Raw genomic sequence first — 20591 nt, forward strand, 5'->3', positions numbered from 1 at the left:
TTCTTTTCCAAGCATATATGTCGTAATTTATTAACATTTTGATTTACTGTATTTAATTCGCTCAGTGTTGCTTAGATTCATGTTTAACTCCTTCATAAAGAATGGTGTTTAATGTGCTTAATCACTTGTGTTAGCTTGTAGTGCAGCCTAAGCGTATTTATATTGAGAGTAACCTTCAGATTAATTCATTTATTCTTTATGTCTCTGAGTGACTCACAACGTCCCTTATTTCAGATCTTAAGGCGCAGTATGGTGAGTACTTTGGTGCTTTCTGTATTGCTTTATAAACTGACTTTTATTTATTTACTTATTTTAGGTGCGATGTGGGTCTTTTCATTTATCCTCAGAAGCAATCTTTCGAGTTATTGTAACACCTAGGTAAAATTTTCTGTATTTTACGGTTCTTATTCCCTTTACTTCACCTGCTGAAAAGAAGAATATATATCTAAACTTTAATCTCATTGCTCATTTTACCATTGAAGAAATGAGTAACATTGTTTCCAATTGAATTTGACCTTTGACCTTCCTGGGTCAGCCTAAGGCCATATTCTTGTGCCTCGCTGCTCTGTCGAACAGTAATATAGTTGACCTTACCTTTCCATATGAATAAAGATTAAGCATTTGTTAGTGTGTACATTTATACAGGATTTCAGATTTTCTATTTTGAACGAAAACAAAAAACACAAGAACGTAAATGCCAGTCAAATTATATATCTTTTGAAAAGAAGGGTTGCTATGACTGACTGGAACTGATGAATCACTTCATGAATGACATATATGATTTACAAACTAAGAGGTAAAATAGAGAGACAATACAAAAAATAAACAAATGAACATCACTGCTTTGTGTTTGAGTGTCATTAAGAAAAAGTGTTGGAAGATTATCTGCTAAATCTTGTTGGTAGTTTGTGTGTTAAATTTAAAAGGAACTCGATACCTCTTGATTTCAATAAGCAGGAAAATAAGAATGAGTATTGCGTGGACATTTTAATGTAGCAAAACTTGATTAACTTACGTCCAAAAAAAAATTCAAGTGCAAATGAAGAAAAAAATTAAGTCTCAGTTTACTATTGGCTGCAAAGTGAAGTAAGTCTTAAAAAATCAATACAACCAAGCTGATTATTTTATTTAACGTCTTATTCTTTTACGCACTAAGGACGGCTGTTAATAACATACATAAAATAATGAAGAAAATATGTATAAATATATATATATATAAATCATCTCGAAGAGGAGGGAACGAACGGATAATCAGTCTCTTATTTGTCCCACTTGAAGAGCATTGGAATGGAGAAGAGGCAATCGTAGTTACGTGGGTTCTTCATCCAGACGGTCCAGGTCTTGTCTATGAGGTCAAATATGCCTAAAAATGAAAGTAAATCTCTTTTAAAATCCCTTAAATAATAGATTGATTTGTTAAGCAATCTCCAGGCAGTGTTAAGATGGTATAGGATTTAGTTTTTATGCATTTTGTTTTAAATTAAATATGAAAACTTTCAAGAGCGTCAGTTCTCGAATGTGATTTCCGAGTGACCTTACCGAGTGCAATGGTTTTGACGAAATCAGGCTCGCCTCCTTCCCTGAAGAACGCGTATTCGGTGTCGTGGGTATCTGAGAGAAGGGCCAAGAGGGCCTCCTTGGATTCTGGAGGGGCGCAGACGGCAGCACGCTCGTGACGGTGGTTGCTGCTCTCCATACAGAGGCCTGCGTCCTCAGGGACTTCAAGGCGCAAGTACCTGAAGGAGTGGGGTCATTATCACAGTAGTTAAAGGACTTTAATTAGAGGTGGAGTTCAGCAGGATATTTGTCAGGATAGGAAAGGATGTTTGAACATAAGAGAACAGGGTCATTGGTGCAATAATGATAGTGCAATAAGTGAAATACTGAGCGGGACTTGCCTCTTTCAGTAGCTAGGCCACTGTTACCTAAAATTGGTCCCTATGTGCGAAACCTGGTTAAGAGCTATAAAAAAAAACTTCCCCACAAAATTATGTTCATGTGATCTTGGTTCGCAAAACTCTAGGCACCCATCTGTAGGTAAGGGTCCCAGCCACGCCCCCTCTCAGTAGCTACGCCAGTGTTACCAAAATCGGTCTCTTTGTCTCTTGTTATATAAGATATAAAAAGGTACCCCCACAAATATATCTTCACGTGACCTCGGTTCACAAAACTCTGGGGACACATTTGTGGCCAAGGGTCATTCATGTGTTATGGAAGTGGCAAGAGAACAAAATGTAAACCTCTGCATCTTATTTCATTCTGATTATTGAGTAAAATGCACCGTACTGTCTCATGACAATGCCTAGATCTATAACAGCACTGTCAGTTCCCACCCAGACGAGAAAATGAAAAGAAAATCTTCCTCTTCTCCTTACTTGTTTGTGTGAATGAGATGCTCCCCTGGGCTGATGGTGAGAATTGATATGGGACTCTCATCACAATCCTCGGCCGGTCCGACTTCCGCATTGTGGAAGAGGTGGTCTCCCTCCTGTCTCATAAAGCTCATGTTGACGCTGAAGCCGTCGGCAGAACCCGTGTTCCTGTCCCTCAGGATCTCTTGGGCGGCCATCATCGTCTCCGCAGACAGGAGGGTGCGGCACAGGAAGTGACGAGCTGGAAGGTGAAAAGTGGCCGTTGAGGATTTTCCAGGAGGAAACTGGAACTAAGCTTTATAGAAGGATTAGGCCTATAGACTGATGTGCTAACTGTCTGTTATATAAGAGCTGTACCACAGCAAACGTAAGGCTTTAATTACTTGGTATGTTTCCACTTATGTGTCTTTCCAGGCAGACCAGTAGGCCTTCACTTACTTACCAGGCAGACTGATATATATTCTCTTATGTGACTTTCCAGGCAGACCAATAAGTCTTTGCGTATGTGCCTTTCCAGGCAGATTAATCTATGTCTTTACTTACACGTCTTTCCAGGCAGACTCATGTGCGTCTTTACCTACATGTCTTTCCAGGCAGGCTGATATATGCCTTCACTTACATGTATTTCCAGGCAGACCAACATGTCTTTGCTTATGTGCCTTTCCAGGCAGACTGATATATGTCTTTACTTACGCATCTTTCTAGGCAGACTCATGTGTCTTCACATACATGTATTTCCAGGCAGACCAATAAGTCTTTTGCTTACGTGCCTTTCCAGGCAGACCAATACATCTTTACTTACATGCCTTTCCAGGCAGGCCAATATATCTTCGCTTACTTGCCTTTCCAGGCAAACGGACATACATCTCCACTTACGCGTCTTTCCAGCCAAGACTTTCTGGGGGCTGATGACGTTGATGGAAAAGACGAGGCCATGGTGATTGTACCCCATGCAGAACCCGGGAAGGTGTCCGGCGTAGCAGAGGGCCGTGAAGCCCTCGCTCTTGGTGCCGTACCGTCCCTGGGGCGTCTCCTCGTGGATGTGGGCGCTGACGATGTAGGCGTGGTTTAGGGTCTCTGGTAAGGCGTCCTCCGTGTGTCCTAGTAATACCTGGAAGGATGGAAGGATGTCCTTAGGAGTTTTATTGCTAAAATAACTTCGTGGCAAATTGGATCAATGGTAGATTTGGAAGTTTGGCTGCACATACCAGATTATTTTGACCTGTGACCTCTCAGTACGAGATTATTTTGATCTGTGACCTCTCAGTACGAGATTATTTTGACCTGTGACCTCTCAGTACGAGATTATTTTGATCTGTGACCTCTCAGTACAAAATTATTCTGATCTGTGACCGCTTAGTCTGACCGCTATACCTTAACTTTGGCGTCCCTCTGTACATCAGCATTATTAGGCGATTACTTGTGTCAAATGTGGGATCTTTATCGCATATAGTTCAAGAATTATAGCCAAGGCTAAATTCCTATTTAACCTTTGACCTCAGAGTATCATTTTGACCTTGACTTCAGACTGCATATCAGCTTCATTGCTGGATTGTGCACAAGAATTAAGCTTCTATGTTGCATAGTTCAAAGGTATTACCAAGGTTCGTTCCATTACCCCTTTAACCTTCTAGTATGATATGATTTGACCTTGACCTAAACCTCACTAACGGAACGCACTTGCCAAATATGAAATTACTAGCTTGTTTAGTTCAAAGGTTAAGGCTAAGGTTCAATTCCCATCTGACAACTTTTAACATCTCAGTATGATGTTGAGCTTAACCTTGACTTCACTAAAAATTCTTCATAAGAAGCTGGTGATATATATATATATATATATATATATATATATATATATATATATATATATATATATATATATATATATATATATATATATATATATATATATATACATATTATACATACATATATATATGTATATATATATATATATATATATATATATATATATATATATATTATATATATATATATCTCATTGAGGCGAAGACCTAATAATTCTTCAGTAGGGCATCAGGCCAGGAAGTCTCTTCCCATAACCTTAAATGCCATTCATATGGCTTCCTCTTCCGCCAGTTGACAAAAACGTCGCCCCCCCCCCAAAAAAAAAAAATACAAAATGATTTAGTCTGCAGTTATTTTAACCTTTCTGCCAAGTCAGAAAAGTAGCCTTCAGTCAAAATCACTTTTATAAGTAGGAAGTGAAAATGGTATTAAAAGAATTTTAAGGGTAAAGTTGAATGATTTCTTGATCAAGTTACGTACGTGTTCATCGTGATTGACACAAACTGACGAACATCCGTTTGTTCCAGTTGACCTCGGTAGTCCGGAGTTCATTGGTACAATTTGGTCCATGTGTAGCAGCATGAGCTGTAAAAGGAAAGATAAAGATAATATAATAACCATGAATTGGCTTTAAGAAATCAAACTAGGCCTATCAACTTTAATTCTTGTGTTCATTCGTCTCTATATTACAGTTTTTCAGTGCGTAGGCCTAAACATTCGCGATTTACGTTACAGAAAGATGAAATCAGGTTCCTGTGTTTCACAGTTATCATCCACCACTTGAGAGAGAGAGAGAGAGAGAGAGAGAGAGAGAGAGAGAGAGAGAGAGAGAGAGAGAGAGAGAGAGAGAGAGAGAGAGAGAGATTCAACACGCGAGTAAACTCTTCCTCAGCATAATTTAGTTCGCTCGTCTCTGTCCTGTTATTGGCTTATCAAAACAAAATGACCAGATATTGTTACGTCACTGAAAAGCCTCTCTATCTAGCGTTCCTTCTTTCCCATAAACTATTTAATGAAGCAAATATCTTGCATTTCTAATGCTTTGTATGAGGTGGAGTATGTATACGTTTTCCCGTATTTCACAAACTTTCCTGTTATTTATAAATCTGTGCCGCGAAACCATAGTTAGCAATGTCGTTTCTCCCGTGTTCATCATTTTGCACCCAAATTACGTCTCTCTCTCTCTCTCTCTCTCTCTCTCTCTCTCTCTCTCTCTCTCTCTCTCTCTCTCTCTCTCTCTCTCTCTCTCTAATGAAACTAAAAGCATTCGCAAAGAACAGTTTGACAGGACAAAAAAAAACATGCAATCGAAACTTCTTACAAATAAAAAGTATCTTCATATAAGTAAAAAGTATCTAACTTCATATTTATACCACAAAATATTCCCGAAATTCTCGTGTAATTAAGCACCTATCGACCAACGCATCTGAATTACTCGCTACAAGATCAATGGCTTCATAACATACATAATTCGTATGCAAGTTATCAAAACGTCATTGCTATACTATGTTAACATGGCTCCTCTTCTTCCTCTCGTTTACAGAACTCCAGCGCACAGAGAGGCGAGCTCTTAATTTCCCGATATTGACGACCATCTAGCGAGAGAGAGAGAGAGAGAGAGAGAGAGAGAGAGAGAGAGAGAGAGAGAGAGAGAGAGAGACGGTTGGTGTGGTGTTGGTTTTGGTGTCGTCCATAACGGAAATTGGAAACTTCATTTACATGTCGCAATCAAGGCGAGAAGCACTAATTAAACGAGATGTTATCTGCCCTTCAAGATGTTATGTTATGTTACATGCCGCGTCTAGATGATAGCAGCAGCCGAAACGTTCTAATTTTCAGTTTTCTGTTTGAAAAAAAAAAAAAGCAACGCGAGGGAAATACAGTATCGAGGTTGCGTATGTTCATCTGTGGCGCTTCGATTCTATAGGGTTAACGTACATGTGTGTATAAAGCATTCTAAAAGGATTAAAACCGTAATGGACATTGATTATATAGTTAATCGTTTTATTTATTCAACCTAAGGTCTCTTTTACGATACAGGCACCTGATGTAATCTTTTATAACGCAGACACGATAGATTCCTTTAGATTACGCTAACCTAGCATTAGGCCTAGAGAATATTCGGGAAAAACAAAAACGAATCGGATTAATTATACCTCTTTCTTCGAGTGCTAAAGCATGAGTTATAAATTTAATTATTAGCAAAGAATGTCTTATTTTCTATTTGTTTTTAATATTGACTCAAGAAAAGACATTAAGTTGTCTGTCCTTCAATATATGCAGGAAAATATCAATAAGCCATTCGAATGCTAATATCTCAGATTTGTGAGTCTATGCATTAGATCGACCTATATGTCAATTTTGCATATGAATACTGATGTGAATCATACCCGAAAGCTGACTTTTTCCCTTGACCTGCTTATCAGGAGAGAGAGAGAGAGAGAGAGAGAGAGAGAGAGAGAGAGAGAGACTCACATGATGGAATGGTACACGGGCGCCATCTGCCGTTCCCTGGAGCTCCCTGACGTAGTGAGGATAGTTCTCCTGAAGAGATGCCAGCGTCTGATCGTAGGCAGCGCGCCCTTCGGGAGTCTCGTAGGCGGGCAGGAGACTTTCGTGCAGTTCTTTAAAGGTGTTCAAGAAGTCCTCGATGATTCCGCGGAATGTCCTACCCTGGAAGAAGAAGAAAGGGAAGCGTTTATCTGTCAGATATTTTACTGGGAGTAAAATCTGTTACAGCAGGAGCATGATAAACATATTTCCACGTTTCAGAAGAGCATTGTTTATGGGGAACCTTCAAAATTACACAAGAAAAATATATACATGCTCCCAAACATTCACACTAGCTTAAAATTTACTTAATTCCACTGCTTTTTAGTATATTTCCTCATAGTGTGGATTGAAGCAATATCGACAAGGAAAGGTCCACCATAAATATGAAAAATTCAAGACACTATAGAATATATTCTTTAAAGCAATAAAATTAGCCTGACACATTCGACTGGGAGTGTTTTATTTGCATGAAGAACTTGCATAAAGTAAGACCTTGGTCAAACGCGCCCAGACGAAACTAGCACTAGCTCACTTCGCGGATCCATTCTGTGGTTCACCGTCCCACCCACACCAAAACACAAAGAAAAAATGTCTTACCACGTCGAAGCCAACTTCGTAGTACGTGCCCTTCGTGTAGAGCACTGGCAGGGCATTCCTGCGTCCAATATCGGCTGGAACTGAAGGCATCTTGGCCGAAGTTAAGCGAGTGTTCGAAAGATAAAATCCGGGAGAGGAATCACGCCCTCGACGGCTGTAGACTCTTGAGGTGAGTTTCTTTGGGCAAGTAAGAGTAGGTAGGCCTTCCTGAGGAATTACTCGGCGTTCATATAGGAGAGGACGAGGTCAGGAAGGGCCTTTAGGAAGTAGGGAGGTCGACGAGAGAGAGAGAGAAACGAAGGCGCGTAAAATCTGTTGCTATTTTCCGAATGTCAGTTTGTCCTAGTGATCCTGAAACATGGAGGGAGGCAGACATTAGAACCGAGCTTGGTTTTCATATAGTTCTGCTCTTTGGATTTAATTATGTTACACACGTGGACAGTTGGTGTGGCGGACAATAATTATTGTTAGTATTCGTCTTTGTATCTTTTCTTATAAATCTGTTTTTCTGATGGTAAGGGTCATAAGAATGTCAGGAAAAGATTCTCAGTATAGACAGACACTTGCTGATAACCGTAAGTCATTCCTCTGGGAATATATATACTGTGTATATATATATATATATATATATATATATATATATATATATATATATATATATATATATGATCCTCATCAGGAACAGCCCAACAAGAGCTATGTCTCAACATGTTTACTCCACTGGGACGTTTCGGCTCGAACACACTAAGCCACTATCGACCTAAAATAAGAGGCAAAACATAAAACTTTATACTAGTAAAATACAAATCAAAGAAAGGTCACACTCGAGAATATTTTTGATAAACTACGCTACCATAAAAAAAAACCACACTACTCAGAAAAGAAAACATAGCGACTTAAAACTTAATACAATTCAGTGAGTTACAATAGCCAATAAAACTAAGAAAAAACAAACTCAAGACGAGAAAAAATAAAAAAAAACATAAAAAAAAACACAGGACTAAGAAACATTAAAAAAAGGCAAACACGAAAAGAAAAATCACACAATGGATAAATTAGCCTAATGACTGGAAGGATAAGACTTATTTTACGTGGCTAAGAACCAATTGCTTACCTAGCAACGGGACCTACAGCTTATTGTGGAATCCGAACCACATTATACCGAGAAATGAATTTCTCTAATTCTTCACTGGCCGGCCGGAGACTCGAACTCGGGCCTAGCAGAATGCTAGCCGAGAACTCTACCGACTCGTCCAACGAGGAACTGGTGGGGGCAGGGGGGGAGGGGAGCGGATAGAAAATCAGTAGATTATAGATAAAGGAAAGGATGACTGACCTTGGTTGAGTTGTGGCTTAAGTTTGTGAATATATATATATAAAGATTCTAAAATCCTCAAATGAGACCATTTTGAACAAGAATCTACAACTAAAATCCCTTATATTTGGTCTTGCCTGACTGCAATCACTGCACTGTTCACGGAAGGAAGATAGCTGCTCGACTGCGCAGTCTCTGTCTCTCTCTACCTGGCGTTTTGAGCGCCTTCATGGAAGTACCCAAATACCCCACTTGGCAGTTGGGGCATGTATAATACTACACAATACCAGAACGCAATGAATCAGGCAGTTTATCTTTGAGAGGTAGTAGGCTTTTTATTGTAAAGTCATTGTTAAATCTCTCAAAACAGTATTTCAGTTCAAGTTGCTTAATTGATTCACCAATGTGAGGCAATTTGCAATACAAAAAAACTAGGTTAGGAACTGCAACATGTGGCATTTCAGGACTGTAAATACCTTCCAGAAACACCCTAATATGTTTAAAGACCGAACTGGTTGGATAACCATTATTATTTGCGAAAAATTGTACCGAGAATTCCATCCCTTCAAGAAACAAAGCAAAATTGAAGCATAATTGATAAGCCTTGGAGATCACAGCGTTAATTGCATTTTATTTGAAAATGTTTGGACAGTGACTGAAAAAACTCAAACCCAATCCTGAAAAAGTGGGTTCTCTGTCAACAGAGAATTAACTCTCGGATTTGTCGATGAAAATATCTAAAAATGGCATCTTATCATTCACCTCCCTATCTAAAGTAAATTTTATATCTTCATGTTTGCTATTTAGGTAGTGGAGAAAACTATTAGCCAGTTGTTTATTTTCAAAAGTTAAAATAGTATCATCTACAAATCGCTTATAGAGGGAGCAAAGGTTTCAAATGAAATTGGGCTACCCATTGTGACCCCATCTAATTGTAGATACAACTCATCATTAAACATGAAGTTCCAAAAGTGTCTGGAACTTATTCCCAGGCGAATTTCTGAAAGTGTTCCAATCCCTGTACATTTCATTCACTGCTATGGCAACGGTTCCATGAAGAGGCATGTTCGTAAATAAAGATTCAGTTTCAAAACTGCCTAAAAAATGATTTCGAGGTATATTCAAATGCTTTAAGCCACTAACTAATTCGTATGAGTTTATTTTAGAGAATGAGTAGCGTCCTTTACAGCGCTTAAAGAGGGCGCTAAGAATTTCGCTAAAATAGAAGAAGATGATAAGACGGGGTGTTGTAAGAAGCAACCACCGGTCTTAAGGGTACGTTCGTCTTAAGGATCTTCGGTAATAATCCGTATGAAACAGCGAGGGAACAACCGCTTGCATGACAGTTGTCGCATTCTTCATCTGAAATATAATTATTCTTTTAAAACAAAAACTAAGCGACTTATTTGGCTGTTCCTGATGAGGACCAGATTCCTGGGAATCAAAATCTAGCAACTATATATATATATATATATATATATATATATATATATATATATATATATATATATATATGTGTGTGTGTGTATAAATATATGTGAATATATATAATATATATGTATATGTGTGTATATAATGTATGTATAAGTAGAGTATATGTGTATATATATGCATATATATATTTATATATCTATATATGTTTATTATATTATATGCATATATATACATATACAAATATATATATATAATATATATATATATATATATATATATATATATATATATATATATATATATATATATATATATATATATATATATATATACACACATATATATGTGTGAGTGTGTGTGTGTGTACAGCATGACAAATAAGTCCCCGTTGAGAATCCACGCAAGCTTTTAATATTTCCTATCTGGGAATTCCCCACATCGCCCCAGATTCCACAGACGAACGTTTCAGAACCGGGAGTTGGGAATCCTTATCTGTGCGTTGATCCCAAGGTCAAGGAGTTTCTTAAAAGTCATCCTAAAGATCTAGGGTTGGAGAGGTTTCTGAATTTAACTTTCTTAGTTTCCTTTCTGTTGAACTGAATTGAACTGAATATAGAGTTTCGGCCAAAGCCCAATCACTGGGACCTATGAGGTCATCCAGCGCTGAAACGGAAATTGACAATAAAAGGTTTGAGAAGTGCAACAAGAGGAAAACCTCAAAGCAGTTGCATTATGGATCGATTGTTAGAGAGGGTGGAAAGCTAGGTGTAAGAAAGAGAATATGAACGGAGGTACAGTAAAGAAGTAATGCCTACAGTGCACAGCACTGTGTGCTGTAACCCTTGCATGCCAACGTATTCTGTCTTATATATATATATATATATATATATATATATATATATATATATATATATATATATATATATATATATATATATATATATATATTATTAAAAAAGAGGCCCACATATAAATAGACCAGTTTCTCAATATGCCTTAAAACCAGCCCATTAACGTTTATATCAGGTTTCATATATATATATATATATATATATATATATATATATATATATATATATATATATATATATATATATATATATATATTAAAAAAAAGAGGCCCACATATAAATAGACCAGTTTCTCAATATGCCTTAAAACCAGCCCATTAACGTTTATATCAGGTTTCACCACCATTACATTAAACACTTGCTTATCACCCTGAGGCTAGAACATTCGCAATCCACAAGGTTATCGACCGCCTACATCACAGATGTCACTCCGCAGCTGTTGGCTCGATGTCGTAAGGTTCATTAGAACGCTCTTTCCCCACTTTTTTTTTCAATATGCACGTTGGTAGAAGTGTTTCAGCTGTTGAAATACGTCAGAACTTTCTTTTGCTACGTATATGAGTGTCTTGAAGCCGTTACACCTGATGTTATTATCGAACAGTTTTAATAAAACTTGGAAACTGATTAGTAATGGCAACATCGCTTTCCTCATCAGAGTGACTCTCATTTTTTTTTCTATTTTTAGAGTACTCATTTTTAGTATCAAGATTATTGAAAAGTCATAGTTTTTTTTTTTTTTTTTTTTTTGTCGTTCCTCATTAACGCGAATAAATGCAACGACGTTTCAAAGATGTGATATTTTATTCCCTCGAAATATTTCTTTCATTTGATTCCTCCGGCTACGTTTCCAAATTTGGGTGGGCCTATTGCGGATTTTGTGCAAGTGGGACCTTTCTCATACACACCAGGCAGTAACTCTCTCTAATATATATATATATATATATATATATATATATATATATATATATATATATATATATATATATATATATATATATATATATATATATATAAGACAGAATACGTTGGCATCAAGGGCCACAGCACACACAAGGACAGGGTGACAAGGAGATAGCCGGTCATCAAAGGTGATACATTTATTGCCGACGCGTTTCGTAACAACATAGTTACATCATCAAGGCTAAAAGAGAAAACAACACAGATTAAAAACACATGGAATATAACTTTGACTTTAAGAGTCTCAACAAATTATACCAAACTTACATTCAAACAAAACAAGATTTAAAAAGCACCTGCTAGACTAAAGGCTGAAGGCTTTATGATTCGGAAAACGGCTCAAGCCAGAAACAACTGTATAGAGGTGGTGTGATTGTTCAACTTGGCCACTAACTGCTTAATAAATAATGACTCTAAGATAAGCAGTTCGTGTAAACGGCTTGTTTGGCCCAAGACAGAGAAGTCAGAATTGTTAATGCTGGTGTTACAAATTTTTGTGTGATTTCTGATATTAGAAAATTCGGGATTGGACAATCTGCAGCCAGTACGATGGCTGACACCATTATGTGAATCAGCTCTGACCTTGAGCAATCGCTTAGTCGAACCTACGTAAGTCCCCAAATTACATCTGGGGCAAGTATATTTATATACGACTGAGGATTGCAATAATGGGCAGATTTTGTCTTTAAATTTAAAAAGTGATCCTATTGTAAGGGGATTTTTTGGAATTAAAATAACTTGCAACATATCAAAGTGTTTTTTAATTGCAGACTTGAGATTCCTTCTAAATTTGTCATCTTGGATGTATGGAATACTGGCATACAGTTTCTTTCGTGGAACAGTGCTTATGGAAGGGGAGTCTGATAGTTTCTTATTTAGAAAATTCTTGCAATGTCTGAAGAAAACATGTGAGGGAAACCAGTTATCGGTAAAATATTTCAGAAAATTGGTAAACCTGAATGTAAACATATATTTAAAGTTGAAGACAGAATCAATAGATTTTTAAAAGAACTTAATACTAAGAATATCATTAACAAAGACACCTACGAAGATTTATATTGCTCAGGTACATCCTTTGGAGTCATTTATGGTCTACCTAAAACTCACAAAGAGGGAACCCCATTGAGACCAATACTGTCATCAATTCATGCTCCCAATTATAAACTAGCCAAATACCTAGTTCCTATGCTTGAGCCGTTTACTTCTAATCAACATACCTTAAAAAACTCTGAAGAATTTAAATCATATGTTTTATGTCAAGACTCTGACTTGTATATGACCAGTTACGATGTGGAATCCTTATTCACAAATGTCCCAGTAGAAGAAACAATCGAGGTTATTTTAGATAAAATTTTTATTGAACCCAGTGATACTTATTTTAACTGAGATCGTTGCTATTTTAAGAAATTGTTGCAGTTAGCAGTGCTGGACACTGCCTTTATTTTTAATGATTGTTTGTACAAACAGGTTGACGGTATGGCAATGGGATCACCCCTCGGTCCTACGTTTTCCAATATTTTTATGTGCTCCCTGGAGGAGGACATGTTGGAAAATTGCCCCCTTGCTTTTTATCCTCTTGTGTATAAACGGTTTGTTGATGACACCTTTGTTCTCTTTAAATCAGCTTTCCATGCTGACCAGTTGCTCTCGTACATTAATGAATTACATCCGAATATCAAGTTTACATTAGAGACGGAGGAGAACGATCGATTGCCATTTTTGGATGTTTTGGTGTTTCGACATGGTAATAGTTTTAACACTTCCGTTTTTAGAAAAAAGACTTTCTCAGGTCTGGGTTCAAACTTTTATAGTGCTTGTTTTTATCATTTTAAACTCAATTCAATTTTTACCCTGTTTCATCGGGCTTACACTCTAACCTCTTCCTGGGATTCATATCATAAAGAAATTTTGTTCTTGTATAAATATTTTACCGATAACTGGTTTCCCTCACATGTTTTCTTCAGACATTGCAAGAATTTTCTAAATAAGAAACTATCAGACTCCCCTTCCATAAGCACTGTTCCACGAAAGAAACTGTATGCCAGTATTCCATACATCCAAGATGACAAATTTAGAAGGAATCTCAAGTCTGCAATTGAAAAACACTTTAATATGTTGCAAGTTATTTTAATTCCGAAGAATCCCCTTACAATAGGATCACTTTTTAAATTTAAAGACAAAATCTGCCCATTATTGCAATCCTCAGTCGTATATAAATATACTTGCCCCAGATGTAATTTGGGGACTTACGTAGGTTCGACTAAGCGATTGCTCAAGGTCAGAGCTGATTCACATAATGGTGTCAGCCATCGTACTGGCTGCAGATTGTCCAATCCCGAATTTTCTAATATCAGAAATCACACAAAAATTTGTAACACCAGCATTAACAATTCTGACTTCTCTGTCTTGGGCCAAACAAGCCGTTTACACGAACTGCTTATCTTAGAGTCATTATTTATTAAGCAGTTAGTGGCCAAGTTGAACAATCACACCACCTCTATACAGTTGTTTCTGGCTTGAGCCGTTTTCCGAATCATAAAGCCTTCAGCCTTTAGTCTAGCAGGTGCTTTTTAAATCTTGTTTTGTTTTAATGTAAGTTTGGTATAATTTGTTGAGACTCTTAAAGTCAAAGTTATATTCCATGTGTTTTTAATTTGTGTTGTTTTCTCTTTTAGCCTTGATGATGTAACTATGTTGTTACGAAACGCGTCGGCAATAAATGTATCACCTTTTGATGACCGGCTATCTCCTTGTCACCCTGTCCTTCTGTATATATATATATATATATATATATATATATATATATATATATATATATATATATATATATATATATATATATATATATATATATATATATATATATATATATATATATATATATATATATAACTTTATCACATACACAATTGTTCTGTGCATTAGTAGAATTACTAAAGGACCTCATTCAAACTGGATGGTATTTAATGGAGTTTTTATTCAAAAAGTTACAAGCTTTCTTGGACAAACAGTCCACATTATCAAGTATCCGTACAATGAGCAAACGCATAGTCCGGCTGTATTTATATCTGTGTGCTGGGTACTTTTTAATCCTATAATCGCCTAGCTCTTCCTGTGTGACCTCCACCCTCTCTTGACCTTGGTCTTTCTCTGATCCCTGGTTCCAGATGTCCGTTTTCCGTGCGTTCTCTTGCGTTTTTCTTCGTTTCCTTGCTACTGTGGAGTATATGATTTTCTAGATATGCTGTCTTCAAAGCCGTTTCCAGTGTTCCCTGCCATCGTGTTGTTGGCGCAAGTTATGAAGGCATTCTCTACAACCAGTCTAGATGTTTTGTTGGTGTTCCTGTACAGAAAACTCATATTTTCCCAGTCTATTGTGTGATCATTTTCCCAACAGTGTTTGGCAACTGCCGACGTCTGATTATAATGCCTTATGTTCTGCAGATGTTGTTTGCTTCGCTCTTTACATGATTTGCCAGTTTCGCCATAGTACCCTTCTTCACAGTCTAGACACGCTGCCATATAAACCCCCCTCTAATCTCTTCCCCCTCTACCGACTTTTTGTTTCTAACTATTTTATTCCTAATGGTGTTTTTGTAGCTGCCTATCAATTTGAAATTATTTAGCTTCCTGTTGATGGGTGCAATAGAGTTGTTGTCCGGAACTGTAATTATTTTCTTTCCTACCAAATGTTCCTTTTCAATCCTTTCCCTCTCCCCAAAATAGTTTTCCTTGCTTTGATATGTGCCCCACTCCCACCAATACTTAGGGTAGCCTAATCTCCTAAAACTCTCCCTCAGGTAATCCAACTCTTCGTCTAAAAATTCGGGACTGCAAAATCCTATAAGCCCTGATGGCCAACCCTGTCATTAATCTATTTTTATTTCTTTCCTATGACTGGAGAACCTATGTATGTATGAATTGGTGTGTGTCTTCTTCCTATATACCTTGAATTTTAAATTCTCCCCTACCCTCTTGACCAGGACATCCAAGAAAGGAATTTCTCCTTCCTTCTCTTCTTCTAATGTGAACTTGATGTGTTCATTTAGTTTATTTATGTTTTCTAAAAACTTGTGTAGATCTTCCCTTTCTCCCTTGTAAATGATCAAGATGTCATCATTTACAAGGGAGAAAGGGAAGATCTACACAAGTTTTTAGAAAACATAAATAAACTAAATGAACACATCAAGTTCACATTAGAAGAAGAGAAGGAAGGAGAAATTCCTTTCTTGGATGTCCTGGTCAAGAGGGTAGGGGAGAATTTAAAATTCAAGGTATATAGGAAGAAGACACACACCAATTCATACATACATAGGTTCTCCAGTCATAGGAAAGAAATAAAAATAGGATTAATGACAGGGTTGGCATCAGGGCTTATAGGATTTGCAGTCCCGAATTTTTTTAGACGAAGAGTTGGATTACCTGAGGGAGAGTTTTAGGAGATTAGGCTACCCTAAGTATTGGTGGGAGTGGGCACATATCAAAGCAAGGAAAAACTATTTTGGGAGAGGGAAAGGATTGAAAAGGAACATTTGGTAGGAAAGAAAATAATTACAGTTCCGGACAACAACTCATTGCACCCATCAACAGGAAGCTAAATAATTTCAAATTGATAGGCAGCTAAAAAACACCATTAGGAATAAAATAGTTAGAAACAAAAAGTCGGTAGAGGGGAAGAGATTAGAGGGGGTTTATATGGCAGCGTGTCTAGACTGTGAAGAAGGGTACTATGGCGAAACTGGCAAATCATGTAAAGAGCGAAGCAAACAACATCTGCAGAACATAAGGCATTATAATCAGACGTCGGCAGTTGCCAAACACTGTTGGGAAAATGATCACACAATAGACTGGGAAAATATGAGTTTTCTGTACAGGAACACCAACAAAACATCTAGACTGGTTGTAGAGAATGCCTTCATAACTTGCGCCAACAACACGATGGCAGGGAACACCGGAAACGGCTTTGAAGACAGCATATCTAGAAAAATCATATACTCCACAGTAGCAAGGAAACGAAGAAAAAACGCAAGAGAACGCACGGAAAACGGACATCTGGAACCAGGGATCAGAGAAAGACCAAGGTCAAGAGAGGGTGGAGGTCACACAGGAAGAGCTAGGCGATTATAGGATTAAAAGTACCCAGCACACAGATATAAATACAGCCGGACTATGCGTTTGCTCATTGTACGGATATGATAATGTGGACTGTTTGTCCAAGAAAGCTTGTAACTTTTTGAATAAAACTCCATTAAATACCATCCAGTTTGAATGAGGTCCTTTTAGTAATATATATATATATATATATATATATATATATATATATATATATATATATATATATATATATATATATATATATATATATATATATCAATGGGGAGGCGGACATAAAGACTTGTTTTAAAAATTGTCAATTTATTCCCGACGTTTCGTAATGGCTTCATTACATTTTCGAGGGCTGTACAAAATAAATAACATAAATTACAAAAAGGCTATAAATTTAAATTAAAAAAAAAATTAGCATTGCACACGATACTCCGCACGCTTCTAGACAAATACTTCTCCCTCAAACCTACAATTTACAGTGTTCCTAAATTGAATTTTTATGCTAAATTTCCGTTTTTATTTGATAATACTTCTAGAAAAAGCTTTTTACAACAGATCCAAAGTAAGTTTGGAGCCATTAAGGTCCACCTGATACCTGTCAGTCATCTCACCATCGGGTCTTGGTTTAAGTACAAAGATCGTTTATGCCCTTATATGTCCTCCGGATGTGTGTAATAGCTATACGTGTCCTAAATGTAATTTAGGAACTTACATTGGATCCACCAGGAGGCTTCTGAAGGCACGCATAGACTCTCATCGTGGCGTAAGCTATAGGACAGGCAGTAAAATTACAAACCCAGAGTTTTCGAACGTCAGAAATCGTTCCAGGATGTGTAAAACTTCAATTGAAAATAAGGATTCTTCTGTTTTAGGGCGAGCTTCAAGCAGCCATGAATTGACCATTTTGGAATCCTTAATGATTGAACGACTCGTCCCCTTGTTAAACAGCCAGACCTCTGCCGGCACACTGTACCTCTCTTAGTCTTTCGTTTTCAGTCCAGTTTTAACATTGCCACTGAAGAGGTTGGTCCAGATCTGCTTACTTTTTATTATTTTTTTATATTGTATATATATATATTTTTTTTTAGTGAGATTTTGTTTTGTTTTTTATGTTGTCCTTTTTAATTGTCCCTTCTATTTTTTTTTTAATTGTAATCCATTGTGCAATCCTAATTTTTTTGAAAATTTAAATTTATCGCCTTTTTGTAATTTGTTCTTTATTTTGTACAGCCCTGGAAAATGTAATGAAGCCGTTAACGAAACGTCGGGAATAAATTGGCCCTTTTTAAAACAAGTCTTTATGTCCGCCTCCCCAATGATATATATCTGGTTGTGGCCACCGCTGTTTGTATATATATATATATATATATATATATATATATATATATATATATATATATATATATATATATAATAGAAACGAGTCTATAATTGAATAAACTAAGTACTTTGATATACGCACAAGGGCATACATAAAATCACTGATAAAGACAGAGACAGCAAAAACAGACAGACGTTAACAAAAAACTATGTATAACAGATGCCGAGTTTAACCGTTCGTCGCCGGTGACTAAAAAGTGTTTACCCGCACTGCGCTGGGCAAAAAGATGAACTAATTTAGATCTTGACCTCGCCCGGTGACCTCTCGCACACCATAACGTTAACTCGATAACAGCCATCGAACGAACTGCATAGACAATTAAACGTGAAACATTAATGGAAAAGGGAAGCCTATCTGGACGAAGATAGGGAAAATTATACCAGATTTAGGCATCGAACCCATACCCATATATATGAAGGCTCTGGAAGCAGAGTCGGTTAGAAAAAGGCATGAGCGCAGGGAGTGTGCGAGATGTGTGGAGAGGTGACTGTGAAAACCCAGACTTGTGAACTTATAAAATTTCTGAATGCCCATAGTACAAGTGAAATTCTAAGTCCACGAATTTGACGATGTGCCTTTTAAAATAAAGACTCGGTCATTGCTACCCATTGAAAGGTGGAAAAGTTATACAGTTTAAAGACTAAATGAATGTAATTAAGGGGAAACGTAAATTTCATTCAACCAACATTAACAAAAGAAGAACTTCTGAAATACTGAAAGATAGCCGACATCTGAGCACGATAAGTGAAGTTCCAGCATAGTTAAACATCGACCACTTGTCTCGCTATTGCTCAGAGCTAAATACTTGTAGCAGAAGGGAACACACCCCTGAGTATTCTTTCAAAATTGAAAAAAAAAAAAAAGATAGTAAAAGTGACCAAAAAATTATTCTGGGGGATCCCTGGAAAACAGGAAAAGAATTTTTCCCGTACGTGGGCCTTTCATGTCCTGGTAACAAAAGCCACGCATCGCAAGACGTGCAAATTCGTAGTCATCTTTAGGCCTCATCAATTCTCAGGAGTGATACATGAGCAACTGCTCCTGGCTCCATCTGTCAGTCTATCTATCTATTTACGCATCAGTCTCTCTTGGAGGATGAAAAGTCCCATGAGTGAACAAAAACGTGTCTTGGGTTTAAAGTATGACACCGAAAGCTTTTGTTCGTAGTCCAACGTGGAGAATATTATCTTGGGCAGCCTTTAGTAGGTCAAGGGACTGTTGCTAATGGAATTCATCGACTGCATAAACGTAAACACTGAACCGCTGTAAAAAGAAAAATGATCTGAAGTCAAATATGCCGCTTCACGTTGAAGTAAAATAAATTCGAAAACCCCCCCAGGGTGATTTTAAAGAGAAACGAAATATGACCTGAATGCAAGTGTTGCTTGTCAGGTCCGAGACGATCAGCGCTCTCGCGAACTTATTCGAGATGAACAGCCCTTCTTCAATTACTAACTGGTGTTTATGAGTACGCTTCGAAAGGGAGAAATCCCGAAGATAATCAGATGTTTTCTAGAAGTTTATTTAATGTCTTGGAAGTTTCAAGCAAGCGAAAAGCGACTGGAGAACGGAAGGCAGTCTTACAAGCAAATTCAGCAGTACTTACCTAGTCAGTTAGGAGCGGAGCGAAGGAGGATCCAAGTTAGAATGCGGGCCCGGTATTAACCCAGCCTCGCTTACCTGTCTCACGGTGAGAGAGAGAGAGAGAGAGAGAGAGAGAGAGAGAGAGGGGAGGGGAGAGAGAGAGAGGGGGAGAGAGAGAGAGGGGGAGAGAGAGAGGGGAGGGGAGGGAAGAGAGAGAGAGATGGGTAATTGGTTTACACAAACTTCATCTTCAAATAACACGTCCATATTTGCTTCTGAAGCGACCCAGTTAAATGTAAGTGACACCTTTAAAGAAGTGAGTGTAGGTCACAATTATAGACCAGTTTTTATATTTTCGGGATCTTGGGAGAAATTTATTGGTTTTATAGACGGCGAGAGAGAGAGAGAGAGAAAGAGAGAGAGATAAGAAAGCTGAATTAGTTACTGATAGGTGGTGCTGTATCAGTGCAACGCATATGCACGATGTTGGAAATTGCGCACGTCCTCCGGGAGAGAGAGAGAGTTAAGTAGTACAATAAGCAAAATTTACGTACCCAGTGACATGAGTACGTCAGTTTATCAGAGGATGTCCCTGGAGATGATAAATAATCTCCTTGTGTACATTCTTAAAC

General features: G+C 37.4%; 1 protein-coding gene across 3 annotated transcripts; it reads right to left on the reverse strand.

Moving 5' to 3' along the window:
* Positions 1–974: 974 nt before the first annotated feature.
* LOC136852351 (beta-alanyl-dopamine/carcinine hydrolase-like) lies at positions 975–20055 on the reverse strand. Of its 3 annotated transcripts, none has more exons than XM_067126925.1 (8): positions 19982–20055; positions 7332–7682; positions 6657–6854; positions 4662–4766; positions 3249–3483; positions 2376–2613; positions 1540–1736; positions 975–1363 (listed from the first exon to the last, which is right to left on the reverse strand). In XM_067126925.1, exons 2-8 carry the CDS (start codon positions 7419–7421, stop codon positions 1260–1262), a joined length of 1167 nt encoding a protein of 388 aa, XP_066983026.1. In that variant the 5' UTR covers positions 7422–7682; positions 19982–20055; the 3' UTR covers positions 975–1259. The 3 variants fall into 3 exon arrangements, with proteins under 3 accessions (XP_066983026.1, XP_066983029.1, XP_066983027.1); XM_067126928.1 differs by lacking the exon at positions 19982–20055 and adding an exon at positions 19744–19937; XM_067126926.1 differs by lacking the exon at positions 19982–20055 and adding an exon at positions 8668–8831.
* Between the last annotated feature and the right edge of the window lie 536 nt (positions 20056–20591).

This window comes from Macrobrachium rosenbergii, chromosome 25 (assembly GCF_040412425.1).
Source record: "Macrobrachium rosenbergii isolate ZJJX-2024 chromosome 25, ASM4041242v1, whole genome shotgun sequence".
NCBI classification, from domain to species: Eukaryota; Metazoa; Arthropoda; class Malacostraca; order Decapoda; family Palaemonidae; genus Macrobrachium; species Macrobrachium rosenbergii.